The sequence below is a fragment of the Aptenodytes forsteri genome, unplaced genomic scaffold (assembly GCF_000699145.1).
Source record: "Aptenodytes forsteri isolate BGI_AS27 unplaced genomic scaffold, ASM69914v1 Scaffold118, whole genome shotgun sequence".
NCBI classification, from domain to species: domain Eukaryota; kingdom Metazoa; phylum Chordata; class Aves; order Sphenisciformes; family Spheniscidae; genus Aptenodytes; species Aptenodytes forsteri.
Genome location: NW_008795859.1, coordinates 2,164,420 through 2,180,250, shown reverse-complemented (window position 1 = coordinate 2,180,250; position 15,831 = coordinate 2,164,420). Strand labels below are relative to the sequence as shown.

At 37.9% G+C, this 15,831-nt stretch overlaps 1 protein-coding gene across 2 annotated transcripts in view; it reads right to left on the bottom strand.

Annotated features, from left to right (window-relative positions):
• IFT81 (intraflagellar transport 81) overlaps positions 1 to 15,831 on the bottom strand; it is a 50,880-nt gene that overhangs the window by 6,839 nt on the left and 28,210 nt on the right. Inside the window, exons 11-18 of one of the 2 annotated variants that reach the window (XM_019473280.1) lie at positions 13,868 to 14,017; positions 11,792 to 11,920; positions 10,570 to 10,659; positions 9,457 to 9,543; positions 7,735 to 7,806; positions 7,559 to 7,644; positions 2,670 to 2,715; positions 1,561 to 1,720 (exon numbers count right to left, since the gene is read on the bottom strand). In XM_019473280.1, coding sequence (XP_019328825.1) covers positions 1,561 to 1,720; positions 2,670 to 2,715; positions 7,559 to 7,644; positions 7,735 to 7,806; positions 9,457 to 9,543; positions 10,570 to 10,659; positions 11,792 to 11,920; positions 13,868 to 14,017 — 820 coding nt within the window. Of the gene's footprint in view, positions 1 to 206; positions 1,721 to 2,669; positions 2,716 to 7,558; positions 7,645 to 7,734; positions 7,807 to 9,456; positions 9,544 to 10,569; positions 10,660 to 11,791; positions 11,921 to 13,867; positions 14,018 to 15,831 lie in introns of those variants that run through there. The other variant, XM_009283902.1, reaches the window with a different exon arrangement.

Below are 15,831 nucleotides of genomic sequence, written 5' to 3'. Positions count from 1 at the left end.
CCTGGGAATCTATGGATCTGAGACCCGCTCCTTACACATGAACTGCAGTTTTCAACCCTGTGGGGGGCATCTGAAATAAGTTTCATTAAATGACCCATTCAAACCTCTTTTGCCTGTGGCCCAGCAAGCTACTTGTCACTAACAATTTACCTTCTTTCACCTAGGAAATGTTAAAAAAATGAATACCAGGCAGTCAAAATGTAGTTGTCAGATTTTATTTTAGTTCTGTTAACAAATATATTCAATGCAAAGGCAAACTAGGAACTATATAATTACCATACTCTCTCTTAGAAAACAGCAGAAGATCTCATAGTTAGGTACCAGAGAAAGCGAAATTATTTTTTATGTCCTGAAAAGACATTTTACTTCAGGCAGGAAAAATTAAAAAACCCACAACCCTATCTAGATATTTAATAAGCCAAGAGACTAAAGAAGAATCGCAGGGGTTCTGGTCCCGCAGACTTACCTCTCTGCTTCTGACCTTTGTGGCTAAGAGGCGCTCATCTGAAATGAGGAAGCCTGAGGGCCAGTTTCAAGCCTCACCTACATTCCTCTTACCCTGGGTCAGTTGTGGGTCTTGTGATGCAATTTTAAGGGCAGTGACGGTTGCCTGTGGCTCACAGGTCAAAGCCAGCGTTTGGCTGGCAGCCTTGCCTATCTACCTGTTTTGCATACCCTAACATATGCAAGAGCCACTGTGCCATATTTACATCCATCAATAACCCTCCATCCCTGGGATGACCCTCTTTGGGTAGTGTAATCACTTTGGAACCACGCTGCACAGACAAAACAGCACAAAATGTCCTCAATGGAGAAAGCCTTTAGTTGACCACCGTTTGCACTGTCACATGGGCAACTCAGAAAAAATAGAAGAAAAAATACGTCTGTTAAAATCAACAACAAAAGATAATGGAAAAAGCTCGGAATCCAAGTAATTGTTCTCAGAACCTGCTCCTGACGCTGTAGCAACAAACTGACTCCTGGAAGCACAATCAGCTGAATTCAGCCGTGCAAGGAAAGTATGACTAGGAGTGTGCAGGCAAGGTCTGTGCAGCTCAGAGCGAAAACGGCTCCATTCTTGCCAGTCACACTAGATGAATAAAGACAATAGGGAAGGAGAGGGCCAAGCCAGGAGGGCCACAATTATACAATTTCAAAAAATGTAACCTTAGTGATACAGAATAAGGAGCAGAGCAATTACGTAAGTTTTCTGTGACCCTGGAGAAGGATTTCTTTTCCTTTGATCTCTCTGCAGATGCATGCCATTCCCAGCCTCATAAAACAAAGATTTACGATGAGGTTCACCCTAGTGCAGCTCTCATAACAGATCTTCCTAACCATGCTATGTTGTCACTTAAACAATGGAGGAAAAGCTCCGTAGAGTGGTTAGTTGCTCTATTTGGTTTTGGTGGATAAACAAAGAATGTACAACAAATTTATGTCAAAATGATGAAAACAACAATATTTAGTAAAAGGTTACCTTTAGGAAGCCAACACACTGTCTTCTTACATTATGTTGGTATCAAGAAGGAAGAATTCATAATACAAGCCTATCTTTACCTCCTTCCTGAATGACTTGACCAATGGCTGTTTGATTTTGTTGTTTCAGAAAACATTCTCTCTTACATTCCATTAACCGCTCAAAATCCTGCCACATTTTAATTTGCTTCATATTTGGCCCGTGACTTTCCCGTACAACTTTCTGCTTCTCTCGTAATTTCTGTTAAAAATACAAAAATATTAGATTTTTGGAACAGTTCTACACCACAAAAATTGCTTGCATAGGCAGCTTGGAATGACAAAGATTTTTATATGCTACTGAAATATTATTTTGTTCAAGTTGACAACACTCCTTGCGAGTGATAAATGCATTAACGCCTGGGACTCAGATTTCTGCTTTGTACGGATTGACACTTATTTCAATGTTTTAAAACCGCCTAAGTAATAGTCTTATCTATTTGAGAAGTTATGCTAAAATTCTGAGTTCATTTCCATACAGAGCTCTTGCAGTATCAAGTTGCAAGCTGCAATGGATTCGTATCACGGTATTATAAACATGAAATTAATGTTTTACAATGAAACCCGCTACTGATTATTAATAGGGGCAGCCCAAACCTGTAGAAATCGCTCACAGACTCGCTCATAAAAAGGAAACTAATAAAAGAAAGATGTTTAGTGTGAATCAGTGAGCCTAGCCTCGTCCATGCTGATCTGAGCTTCATACAAGATTAAAAATGGACAACTGCTTTTGTTTAACACTGCTGTGCTGATGATCCCCTGGCCTTTAATAACAGTGATAAGGCTGACAGGCTCAAAATTTATTGTCTTCAACGGGTTGCTTTATATACAACATAAAATTTGAGCTGGCACAGTTTGTTATGCCCATGTTTCAGTTTCTTATCCAAATGGTTTTCAGGGAATGTGCTGTCACGCTAAGCTGTTTGACTATCTTTTACAAGCGGCTCATGCTATACTCTGCAGGAAATCAAGCCCTGAAGAGCGAGCGTGATCTCTTTTCAGGGTATTAGTTACCAATGCCAGCAGTAATGGAATTTTCTTTGCAGGCTGCAATATGCTTTTTATAAAAGACTGACCACAGCCTTTGGTAATAAGCCCCACAAAAATAGGAACTGTACAATGTTTTTACAAGGTAAAAACCTCATTCTTACCTTCCCAAGGTTTTCTTGTTCAAGGATCATTCGTGTATACTGTTCTCTAAAGGAAATATAAAATAATTTTATTATGATTTTATTTGGTTCTATGTAATAGGACAGAATAATGATGCAAGCATGGAAAATTATGAAAGTATTGGGAGGTTCATAAATGAGATAGAAGGGGAAGCGTGAAGAAACCTTTTTGTCATTGGACAACATATCCCTTGACATCAAGGATCAGATCTCTGATTCTCCCAGTTGTGCAGTTGGGAAAAGTGATATTGGGCAAGATCTCTTACATTTTTGAAGCAGGCATGATTACCGCTCCTTCCAGCTTGAAGACAACAGCAAGATCATTTAGATAAGATATGCTTGATCCCTTTTTAATAATGCATTTATCCCGGTGACATTCTGAGGTTAGCCAGTGGCCTCATTTGTACAAGCGCCAGAGTTTACAAATCCACAGCCCTTAACTGCTGTGAATGTAGCGTTAGAATGAGTGGGAAAATACAGGAATGAAGGGGAATAGTATTTCACCCCAGGTTTGACAAATCCAATGACTGCAATGGGACTGCTGTGTGTTCCTCACTTTCAGAAAACAGCCGTCACATTTAGGTGCCTAAATATAGGCTTAGAAGCGTTAACTGTTGACATTCGTTATTAAAAATCTTGGCTGTACACCTTTGTCTGTAACATGTGGCTGGATCACCTTCTGACATATGCAAACTTGATACGTGAAACCTGACAATATAATACGCAAACCATAACAGCACGATTCAGATACATTACTATGTACTTATTTTAAAATTTATTGAAATGTGACAATAAAAAAACTCTTCACTGATTCACCGGAAAAAAAAAATCAGTTATTATATTTTGTGTGTAACAGGTACGCTTAGAGGTTGGGGCTTGCTAGCGGAATACAAGATAACCCAGCTCATCTAAAGAACTTTCCAAATTGCTCAGGGTAGAAGACCTTTGCATAGAGAAATCCTAATTTCCAGAAAGAAATATCAGCCTTCATGATACCAGAGCGTGAAGGTTTGCTAGAGCGCGGTGAGCAGCCGCGTAGAACCAAGGCATTGCATTTCTTATATTCCTTCCATTTCTACTAAGGACTCCAGGCTTTTGACTGGAGCACTTGGGGCCCCTGGCCACCTGGGCCTGCCTGCCATCCTCCCTGCAGAATGGACGCGCGAGGAATGAAACTGGATCGTTTTATGATCTCTCGCTCTTGGACAATTCTAGCCAGAACAAATGAGAGCCGTCTTGAGGCTGCTCCAAGTGCTGTGCTGCACAGCTGATCCCTAGCAATCCTCACCAAATCAAAGAGACGGAAAGCCACACTGAATCTTCTTGATTCCAGTTTCCACTTGGAAATAATTCCACTGGCACACAGCATATGTTCACACACATTTGGCCTCAAGAACGTACTTTTTGGTTTTTTTTAAATAGCATTTTCAAAGTAATCGTCAGAAGATTAGATGGCTTTCCTAGTAAGTTTTTCTTTACTATTTATAATGATGACTGGAAAGAATGCAACTGAACCTCATTAAAAAACCCACAACTTTCTATTTTTAGAGAAGAAAATTAACTTTTCACATTCCTAAGAAGTGACTCCACGGAACAGAGAGTTTATATTCAATAAAGAGGGTCGGAATTGAGACATTTTTTGTTCAATACGTTGTTAGGAAAGTGCTGTTCTATTTATGGTTCATTTTAACTCCGTTTACATTCCAGTGCCTGCTGAAAAATACATTCACATTCTAAAAGGATGTCTAGAAAAAAATTTTGTCGTCTCATTTTATATCTTGCGAAGATCTCTATATTGTACTTTGTGTAATTCATTTAAACGTGACGGGTCTGCGACCTCTTACAGAAGGTCAAAAATGTGTATAGTCACTGCGAGAGGGATAATTTCCCTAGCTTCTGTGCCCACAGTTAGCAAGTGAAACAGGGACAGCGGAGAGAGTGGTAATGCTCCGTTCACATTCTCCTCACCATACCTGGAATTACACAGTTGGACTCACGCTTAATTCCAGCATTTGGCTTTGATGGCTTGTCTGTGTGAATACTCACATTGTGGACGTTCATTTCGCAAGTATTTCAGCTGGAGCACTTTTTGCTTAGCATTTGTGAATAAACTCAGACCCTCCCCTTCCCCGCGAGGCCATAAAAGGACAGCGCCTGCTGTTTGACCTGCATTTCCTCTCAGCTGCTTGGCTGAGCTGTCTTGCCTTTCATACTAATGAATATTCACACCATCACTAAGATTTTTCTCACAGTCACTTCTCTTTTCATCCTTCTGCTTAATTTTGCTGTTTCATCATCTTTCATTAGACAAATCTTGTATTTCCTACAGCCTTCCGTTATTTTGTGAGATGCAATAAGAGGCTTCTTAGCCTCCACTCACATTCTACCTCGTCCTTTTCTTCTCCCACCCTAACATTAGTAGTTTTGTCTCTTTTCTTACTTTTATTTTTCCTACATTGTTTGCTACACGGTGTTTAAACATTTTCCTGCCTCAGATCCTTGCAGAAGGTCTCTGTGATGGCTATTAATCTAGCCCTTCATTTCCTAGTGACCTCTGCCTCATGTTCTAGATCCGCAGGAGATGTAGCTCCACTGATACCAGTGCAACATGCATCGGGACAACTTCTGGTTCATGAAGGATCTGATAGAGGAAGAAGATCTCATCTCTGTGTCTCCTGAGGGACACCCTGGAGTTTTCTCACTCAGTTTGACACGTTGCTATCCCTGTCAATGGCCCCATTCCAGAGCCCATAAAACCTTTGTGGTCAACCACTGCCTTTTTTCACTCCACAATGAGTGAAGAAATTGCCTCTGGTGATACCGAATGACATTTGATTACGTATACTACCAACTAACGGTGCTTCCCTCGTTGCCACCACTACAACAGAATGGTCCAGAAATTATTCTGAAAGGTAAAAAGTCCTAAGAGGACAGATATCTTGGGAAATTAATTTATTCTTCCATCTCCTTTGAGAAGTGACGGACAACCACCGTTTCTCTTTTCCTGTTATGATGTCAGCACGTTGGATCGTCTGAAGCTTTCAAAAGGAATGTAGAATGATTATTAATTATCTAATTAAGCAGTTCCATCTTTGCTTTGCCACTCAGCCATGTTTTTAAACTGTTTTGTGAATGGGACAATTCTGTGAAGCATTCTGGCACATGTACAGCAGACTGTACATGAACCACAGCTCTGACATGACAGATTACACAGATCTCAAGCAACAATCTGTCCTGTCTCTGAAATACAAATGCAGAAATCTAAGAAAAAGCCTCACATCAAGGAACTACGTTGCTGTGGCTTTTTAAAGCCTAAGCAATAAAGCAAACTGTAGGAAAGCTGATTGATGCAGACTGTGAGATGGAGAGGTACAAGGCAGAGCTGATGCCCCCTCTGCTCTGAACTAAAAATTTAATACTCTGTGGAGATTGCTTGGTACAGTAATGACTACACCTTTAAGGAGACCCAATCCTCCTTTCAAAACATCAGAGTGTTTTTCACTCATTCCATTCCTTAAAAAATTAAACAAAAAGACCCTTGATCAAACCCAGCAAACATGAATTTTAAAACTACTGTTTTGATAAATACTTTCATGACTGAGAAATACTGTGGTGTGAAAGCCAAAGACCACTTTGTAAAACTAGTGACAACAATCTAAGCTTGTTTATTTTGTTGACAGCTAGGATCTAGAATCTAGGAAATTATTGGGGGGACAAAGATAAAACTAGCTGGAAAACGGAATTCCTATTTCATGCAAAACTCAGGAATTGTGAAAAAGTAATTATGAAGAATAAAAAACAGAATAAAATTTTGACACTTTTACCAAATGAAAAATATAAATGTTTTGGTTTGGATTTTCCTCATGTTTAATTTTGATGGGGCTGAACCAGCTTGTTGACTGTATTGCCTGAATTTTGTTTCAACTTTTATATTGTATTAAAAGATTGAACATGTACAAAATTTTAAACTGGATATTTTTACAAAATATTTGGTATGCAGTAAAGTGCAAAAAAAAAAAAAATCTATATGACATGGTAACGTTTAGACTTCTTAGCACAGATAATTAATCCAAAACATCTCATTCTCAGAAAACATTTCAATCTTTGGCAGGACTGCATCATTTAAGATGGAAAACTACATTAAAAAAATCATCAGCTCAATTCATAACCTTTTCTGCTTCTCTCCCTACCGGGCAAAGGCAAGGCGTCCTGAAAAAACTCACAGGATGAAGCAACTGTCTTTTCATTGGAGTGAATTAAATTGAGCGTAAAGATGAAGGTTAATGTGATGGTGCAGAACAGTATTCATTCTACCTCCAGTAAGAACTGCAAATAGGAGCAAAACAAAATCCATTTAGGATGAGTATATGCAGTCCTCCATTCCTGTACCAGTGATGGTGACAGCTATGATACCTGAAAGAAGAGCAGAAGATCTGCAAGAAATGGCCAGAATCTGAGGGCAGCATGTGGTTGCTCTCTGAGAGGTGGTAGACCTTCTACTCCTGCACGCTGGAGTCTCAGGGGGAAACTTGGCAGAGGCGTTATGTCTGGTAGAGCCACACTTCCTGCAGGACCTAGCTGAAGCGCGGCTTCTCTGAGCTTCTGCCAACAGGGGCTGCAAGTTAAAACCGCTATCTGGGGCCTATAATCTCCAGCAGGAAGGGAAAATCTTTTGGTATGTCTGAGAGAACTCGTAGGTTTACAGCAGTATATACTGGAATTTGAGATGCTTATTTTTAGATTATTATAGTGTTTCTAAATTTATCAGGTGAACTCCTCCAGTTCAAATGCCAGTGAGAAAATTCCTAACTTCAGCCTCAATTTATGAATATCCTCAAGTTAACACAAAGGAAACACATTAATATACTTACCGAATTGCCTTTCGTCTCTCCTGTGGGTCTGGGGAGACGTATGCCTTCACTTCTTCTTTAGCACGCTGCAGCTGTATTTCTAGATTCTATAAAGAAATACATAATTTAAAAAAAAAAAATATAATAATTCCTATTTCATTTCACAATGAACAATTTGGTCCATCTTGTGATCTTACCCTTTTCATGCAGTTAATATACCGGTAGTTGCTTTCTTCCTGAACACACTCCTCAAGAAGTCCTTTCACTTCCTGTAGTACAAGAGTAAGATTTTAAAGGACATCGTAACTGAAAGTCCGCAGGAGATGCCCTGTGTTGCTATATAAACCATGAGAGTCCGTAATAAAAACAGGCATAATACTGAATTGACAATTTCTTAAATGTTTATAAAAGAGACTTCTGTAAAGCTCAAATTATAAAGTGAAAGACAATTGATTTTTTTAGATTTGCAGTTTCAGTCACCGTCAGAGATGCTAAGTGATTGTTAATAGGTGTTTATTAATATGACTGACTTCTAACAGACACTTCACAAGTGCTGCCAAGACTCTTCTCCTAAGCACATCGTAAGTGCTAAATACAGTTGTGAATAAGCATTTCCTGGAACACATCTGCAAAATGTGTTAGAAGCTACAGACATGTTAATAGTATGTAAATTAGCAATCGATAATTAATGTTGAGGAGTATGGAGATAGTGGGTTAGTCCCGTCTCTAAATGGTCCATACCAAAAAACCCTAATAATCCAAATGGAATTCATGTACTCCAGCTCACACAGCAGTTGTCAACTCCAAAGCCCTGTCACCACGTGATTTTCAGACCATCAGCTGGAAAACGGAATTCTGCTGTTCAACTGTAAGAGTTTGCTGACAGTCATGTCCAGCTTAATCAGTGGATGCGATTGTCATCATGTGTTAGCAAATGACTCAGATTTGTCTGCCAAGAAAAAAAGCCTTGATTGCTATTGTAAAACAGTTCTTACAGAAGGTCTACTTCATAGTAGGTTCATCTGTGGATTCTTTTATTTTGCTTGGATTAAGCCATATAAACGTACTTTTAGTGCAGGAAAAGAATTATCTATATATCCACCCACACTTTAAATGTATGCCTTTTTTATTTTATATATATTTTTTAAATATATATATTTATTTAAATTTTTTTATATATCCCTTTATATCCCTTATGTGGGCAAGCCCTTGAAAAGTCAAGCCCAGACCAAATTCCCAGGAGGTGACCTAGTGAGATAAAGCAGATTCATATAAACTTGTTAATATTGGTGTGTCTGTCCCCACCTTAAAGGATTGTGGTGGTTTAGGCACCTCCATTCCTAAAAGTGCTATAGTTCAAGCAATGTATAAACTACATACACACAAGCTCTTAGATATACCTATATGGTTGTATTTTTAAAAAACTGTTGTATGCAAGAATGCAAGACAGTCACTTTAATGAAGTATCTTTGCCATCAATTTCAGTACATTAATTATCCATTGGATTGGTTCCTAATTTAATGAACCTGCAAAATCCATATAAAGATTTGGCTTGATAAATTAATCCTTATTTTATGGTCAAATTCTTTCCTAACAGACACTATCTAGGTCAGCAGGATTTCTGGCAGATGCATCTTCTTTTACAGCATTCTTGCTAATCAAAGCTGGACTTTGGTGGATGGACTGATGTACCACGAGTTCATGTGTTGCTATTCAGAACAGGAGATGTGTGCGACTGTAGCTAGTCCACAGCAGCTTCAGGCATGATTTGCATAGTTGTGGATCACCATTGACTCATTTCCACCTGAAATGGATTTGTACTTTCCATATCCAGAGGGAAGGCAGGGAGAATATTGTACCATAGTGAAGAACATGTTGCACAGCATTTATTAATATGCATGAACAAGCCACCATCTTACCTGTTCCAGTGTAGAGCGATTGCTCTCTAACCCCGCCGCACAACTGTCGTATTGGATTTTTTTTTCATCACATTCTTGAGTTAATTCCTTATGTGAAAAGGGCAAAAGGGTACATAAATGAAATCTTCAACTGACTGACATGTGACATTCAGGCAGACTGTGTTCTTGTCGGTCTCACACATCAACCTCAGCTATTGGCACACTCACAGACACTTACATAAACCTAGCAGGCACGTGGGTATTATTACACACGGGGAAGCCACTAGCCTCCGCTCGCATACTGGAGGATCAGCTGTATACACCACAACACAGCATGCAAATTTCCTCTTTACAGCCGCATCCATAGCTTTAATGCAGCAGGTTAACAGGGCAGCGTTTGCAAGAAGAAAGGAAAAATAATTATAAAAATAGAGATTAAGCAAGGATTGATATACTTGCTACCTATGAAAAGCCAGCTTTCTAGCTGTACACAACAAACCCCTTAGCTGGATTTCATTTGCTGACACTTTGACTAGAACCATTAAAAGTAAGTTTTCTGGAAATTCGGTTGATAGGTAAATGGATAGCTCTATTTACTTCTATGGCAATGAGCCATCTTAAAGCAGCTGTGGACCTGAATGACTTTTTTTTTTTCAGCTCTCTCTAAAATTCTGAAAACAAATGGATAAATCTGTCGTTCCTACAGGCTAATATAGGACTTAGATCAATGTATTCAACTACTTGGATGAGACATTTGCAATCCATTGAAAAAGGTCAGCGTTAGTTGAGATCATTAGTGCTGAGATGCAGAAAAAGCTTTGAAACCAATTTCAAAACTAACTTTCCTATGGTTTTGAACCATGATTTTTAAAATTTTCCCCTGGTGTAGTGATTTTTTTTAATTGCTATAAAGGGCAAAATTTTCAGCCTGGTTTTGTGCCTGCACTGTCAGCTTTTATGAATTCCAGTCTTTAACATGTTGCCTGTTGCAAATCACTGTTGACCCATTCTGCTATTTCCAGCTTTCCTTCAGAGTTGATTATGTCCTTGTACAGCACTACAGAGATCCGTAAATGAGACTTATTTGTGATTCTGACTTTATTTACACAGAACGAGAGAAGCGTTTCTACTAACTTGGCACTTCTGACGCAACTGTCTCAGTTCTTTGATAACAGGAGCTAGGCTGGCCTTCTTCTCTGCCACCATGGTATTCAGTTTTTTTACCTGATGGAGGTACAAAATAGCATACATTAACAATATGATACTAAGAGTACTTTTATAGAATTAGCAATGTGAAAATGAAGATAAGAAAATCAAAATACGGAGAGAAAAAATGCGTGATGAAGACTGAACTATATATAATATAAGTTCAGGCCTAATTAACAAAGGGAAAGAGTCCATCTTGCAGTGGGGTCATTAGCACAAATGAGACAAATTCTGCTCCCTTTGTTTCAACTGAGAACATCACAGAGAAGTCCAGAAGACAGCCTATGTGCCAGACACCTAAAGAGCTTAAGGAGCAGGGGAAAATGAGGGAGTTGCATAGCAGTGGACTGAGAGAAAGGAAGAAATCCTTATGAAAACAAACAAACCAACCAACCTGCCTGCATAGGTTAAATAAAGTTTGAAAACGCTAAAATGGAGTCACTTTAAAATATTTATACTGAAAATTCAAATTTGATCCAGCTTTCTATTTGAGAGTTACTCTAATTATACCACTTTATTTTAAAAGTGCCCTAATGATTTCAAAGAATGCTATTTTGCTTTTTGCTCTTTTATAATATTTTCAAATTAGAAATTCAAGTTCTGTCTTGCTTCTATGGCTATGTGGGAAGTTAAATTAAAACACGACAGATCTAAGGGCAACTGAAAATTAGGCTATAGAGAACAAGACAAGATATTTAGCTCTTTAAGCATATTAAGTATTTTTTTAACAAATGCTTAACTCCAGTGATTTAGAAACATTTTAGAAAAATATTGTGTCGAAGATTCAAACCATTCATCTCTTTCAAATAATGTGCAAATATGAAACCACTTCTGAAATCACAAAGAAGTCAAAACTCAAAGACAATAAGACTTGATATCACTAATGTTTCTGAAGGGGAGGAAAGTAGGATTACTTTTTTGTTTTATAATTCTGAATTTCTTCTTCATACATTAAAAGAAATGCACATTTTGGTAAACTTTTTCAATTACCTTTGTAGAGGCATACGGTTTGAAAATATATTTTTTTATATATATAACCATAAATTAAATGAAAATTACCCCCCCCCAAAAAAAAATTAAACTTGGTTTTATATGCTGAGGAACCAGATATTGAAATTGAGGAAATACAATAGTTTAAGACAAAAATCACCATTTCAGACATGTTATCTAGTGTCCGGCCTTTCATTTCATCCATTTCACTCTTTACTGCAGATACTCTTTCCAGCTCCTCCTGGGTGTAACTGTATCCAGAAATACCTTTCTTGTCTTCAATAGCTTGCTGTAGACCCAAAAAAAAAATGCTGAATGTGAGTCCATTAATCGAGTAACATAGCAAGTTCCTTCATAGAGCCAAAATATTGTAAGAAAGTGGAAACGCTAAGTACTGTAATCGATTTATTTTAAAAGTGATTAACAGTCTAGCTGCCACAACAACTAACTTTTTGTCTAGTGCCTGTATAGTAGGATAATAACAACTTTCTGTGAATACACTATTTGGTCATCCAGTGCCCAACGAAATTAACAGAAAGTTTCACAAAGTAAAGTGGGCTTTAGGTCAGGCTCTGAAGAATTTCAGCGTGTAAAATCCAGATGCTTAATCTGAAGATGTAGCTAATTATTTTTTAAACAACCGTCAAGCAAGACTAAGTAAGTATTGTATTCATTATAGTAATACTAATACCATCTTACCAAATTCTAGCATTACATTACATAAAATTTACACTTAATTATATGTTGATGCAATGGTCTTTAGCAATGCTTGCTCATTAAGTATGTAAGGAGGGTATTTTTTGTAATCTGAAAGCTAAGTGTTGATTTATGCATCCACAATTCATTAAAAAGCAAAACATTCCTTCTTAAAAGTGCCATGTGTCTATGAACTCCAAGTCCGTTATCCTCAAAAACCTTTTACAACCGTACGTTTAAGGAAAGATGTGTCTCGACTAATAGCTACTGCTACCATGATGGGAGCAGTCTGCAGACTTTAATAGCAGCGTGTTGCTTGACAGTGCATTATGCCCAGGGCTAGGAAAGGTACGTTTGATTCTGTGGGGAAAAAGTGTGCACTAGTCATCTGGTGGTAAGAACTTTATGAAGTCATAGCTCTGTAGTTTTACTACACGGTAGTTTAGAAAAGGTCAGACCTGAATGAGAATATACTGTTGACCACGTGTAGCCACTTCACAGAAAAACTTCTAGTGCTCTGTCTCTGCTGTGATTTTCCTGTGGGATGACTAGTGTATGTTAGTTATCCTGCTGTAAATAAACACTTCATAAGTGAAACGACACATCCACACACCTTCCTTCTAGCCGAGTAGCAATCACGAGAAAAAGCTCTGATCCTACTGCTTAGGTGCTTCTTTCTACCCAGGTAGCAGTTCTGGTTTTATTTTTAATTAAACAATGAATGCCCTGTTGAAATATGAGGACACCATCCACTGCATCTTTGTGAGTATCTTTCCAAAGTCTATCCCGTGTATTTTCACACTTTGAATTTTCTTTTAATAAGGCAAATACTTTTATGTTTATATAACAAAACAGATATAAGTAAAAACAAAATATTCTGATAACAAAAATACTGGTATTAGAAGAAAATACTACAGCAGTAGATTTTTGTGAACTAAAAAGGGAATCTCTGCATTTGGGATGCGTGTATATTCTTTGAACGCTTACAGTTATACATAGCAGAAATCCTTCTGCTGTTCTGGCTTAGAAAAAGCATTCATCCAGTTTTAAATTTTTCACTTACCATGAAATGCATTTTCTTCTAAATATTCTGGGGTTAGAATGTTTCCTTCCTGCTCGCTCTTTTTTTAAATACCATTCCTTGATATTTTGTAGCAGTAACTTGAAGCCTACTTGCTGTTGATAATTTTCAAAGCCCTTACTATGTATGTGGATACCAAGAACTAATTTAAGAATCCAGCCTAGCTCTGACTGGAGTTAATGAAGATTTACCATTGACTTTAAAAAGCAGGGTCAAGCCCCTCAGTCTAAAAAGAAATTGCAGAACAGTCATGACTGCCTGCACGAAACAGTTGCTGAACATAAAGTACAGCAGCTTAGCATAGCCAACAGACAAAAATAATCTTTATACCCTAATGACAGCAGGAGAGCTGAGGATGATATACATTAAAAACTAACAAACCAACATCCATCTTATTATATAGCCGTTATCAGGGAAGCAAGGGCGATGGACTGTGGTAGCAGTAAACGCTTGCATTACCAACTGCTGCTGAATAGCCTCGTGGCGCTGTTTTAGAAGTTCTTCTGTCCTCTGGAGGACACCATACTCAGCTGTAATTTCTGCTATTTCCAGTCGCTTCTTTTTATAAAAAGTGTTTTTGCTCCGGAGCTTATTAACATAGTGTTTAAGCTGGAATGAGAGAGAATAGAAATATCATTTAACTTAAAGCAAAAAAAGGGCCTTATCACAGACTGTTGCTATATAAAATGTAATTATCCTATTTGGACTGCATATTGAAGATTAAGCGTTTAGAACAGAGGACTGTAATTCAGGATTCCCAGGGTCTATTTATTTTCAGCTCTGCATTTGTTCATTGAGCGAGATCAAGAAAACCAGCTCTATTGCTTTCTGTTCCAGCTCACTCATTTGTAATAGTGAGATCATTTGGTTCTGCTCACCACCATTTGACAGTTGGAAAAGTAATTACTCTTTGCAAAATGTTGTGAGAATCATGGATAATAAAAAAGTTAATGTAATAGTAATTTGCACTTGTAACAGAGCACCACATCAGCCGTGTGTCGCCCCAGAGAGCTCTGCAGACCAAGAAACATGATAAGAAAGTGCAGAAAAATTGGAAGAGAAGAGGGCATGGGAAAAGACTACTTCTTTTTTAAATGTTGGTTCTCAGTAGTTAAAATTTGTTGTTCTCTTTCCTTGACTCTTGCAGACCTAAATGATATCACTGGCTAAGTTTTTAAAAACAGAAAAATAAAAGCAGAGTCCTTGCATAGAAGCAGAGAAATGCAATATATATTTCACTCAAAATCTAAAGTAATGAAGAATTTATATTTTTATTAAAGACTAAGCAAAATATTACGTATCCTTACAGATCAACAGCCTTAGCTAATTTACATCTGAATCCGTGTGTGCTCAATTTGTAACACATATGAAATACAGGTGTTGAAACAAACATGTAATATTTTTCTTTGCCTTAATGTTTTCCATCTGTCAAACAGGCTTAGCTCTTACTCTTATGTTTTACGTGAGAGCTGTGAGGCAAATGCCAGTCACAGCTCAAAAATGCATTCAGATCCAGAGATGGAAAGCAAATAAAATTTATTAGAGTAAATGATGTAAGAACAGGATTCAGAATGTTCCTTGACGAGGAGGGGTTCAGCGTGTGCAGAGCAAGCATAAAACAGGCAGCCCCAAGGAGAAAATAGGAGTCCCACTACCACTGATACAAGTTTAAAACTCGAACATAAAAGAACTTAGATTTTGACATTTACATTAATTTTTCTTTTTGCAAAATGATGCCTCTCCCTTCTAAAGAATAAATCCCAAACCCCAATGTGACCACAGCCTCAGAACCCCCAGAGTAACTGTATGTTCTATAAAAAGTGTCCTGGGCAAAATGCCCAAAATGAAATCAACCCTGTTCATCTGCCATCCTGTGCAATATCTAGGCCAAAGCTGCTTCTCTCTTGCTATGCTCCAGAACTATTTTTAAAGCCAAAAGCTATAAACGTTTTTGGTGAAAGAACAAACCCACAAATTACTCAATGTGCTCTATGCAGATTGGACTGTGTGGCTTTGGAATACCATTTTACATTGTGCGTACTACCTAGGACAAGGATAGACAAGGTCACCTAAGCCACAGCACTGCACAGCGGAGGCAGTTCTGTTACAGTCATACTGTCTTTGTTATATTATTGGCACACTTAATATAGTCTTACCAGAATTAATTATTTTTCACAGCAAATTCAAGTCTATCCACTGAGTTAATACAAAATTGCGTACTACCTAGGACAAGGATAGACAAGGTCACCTAAGCCACAGCACTGCACAGCGGAGGCAGTTCTGTTACAGTCATACTGTCTTTGTTATATTATTGGCACACTTAATATAGTCTTACCAGAATTTTTTTTTTTTCACAGCAAATTCAAGTCTATCCACTGAGTTAATACACTTTTTTTTGGTGAAAGAACAAACCGATTACTCAA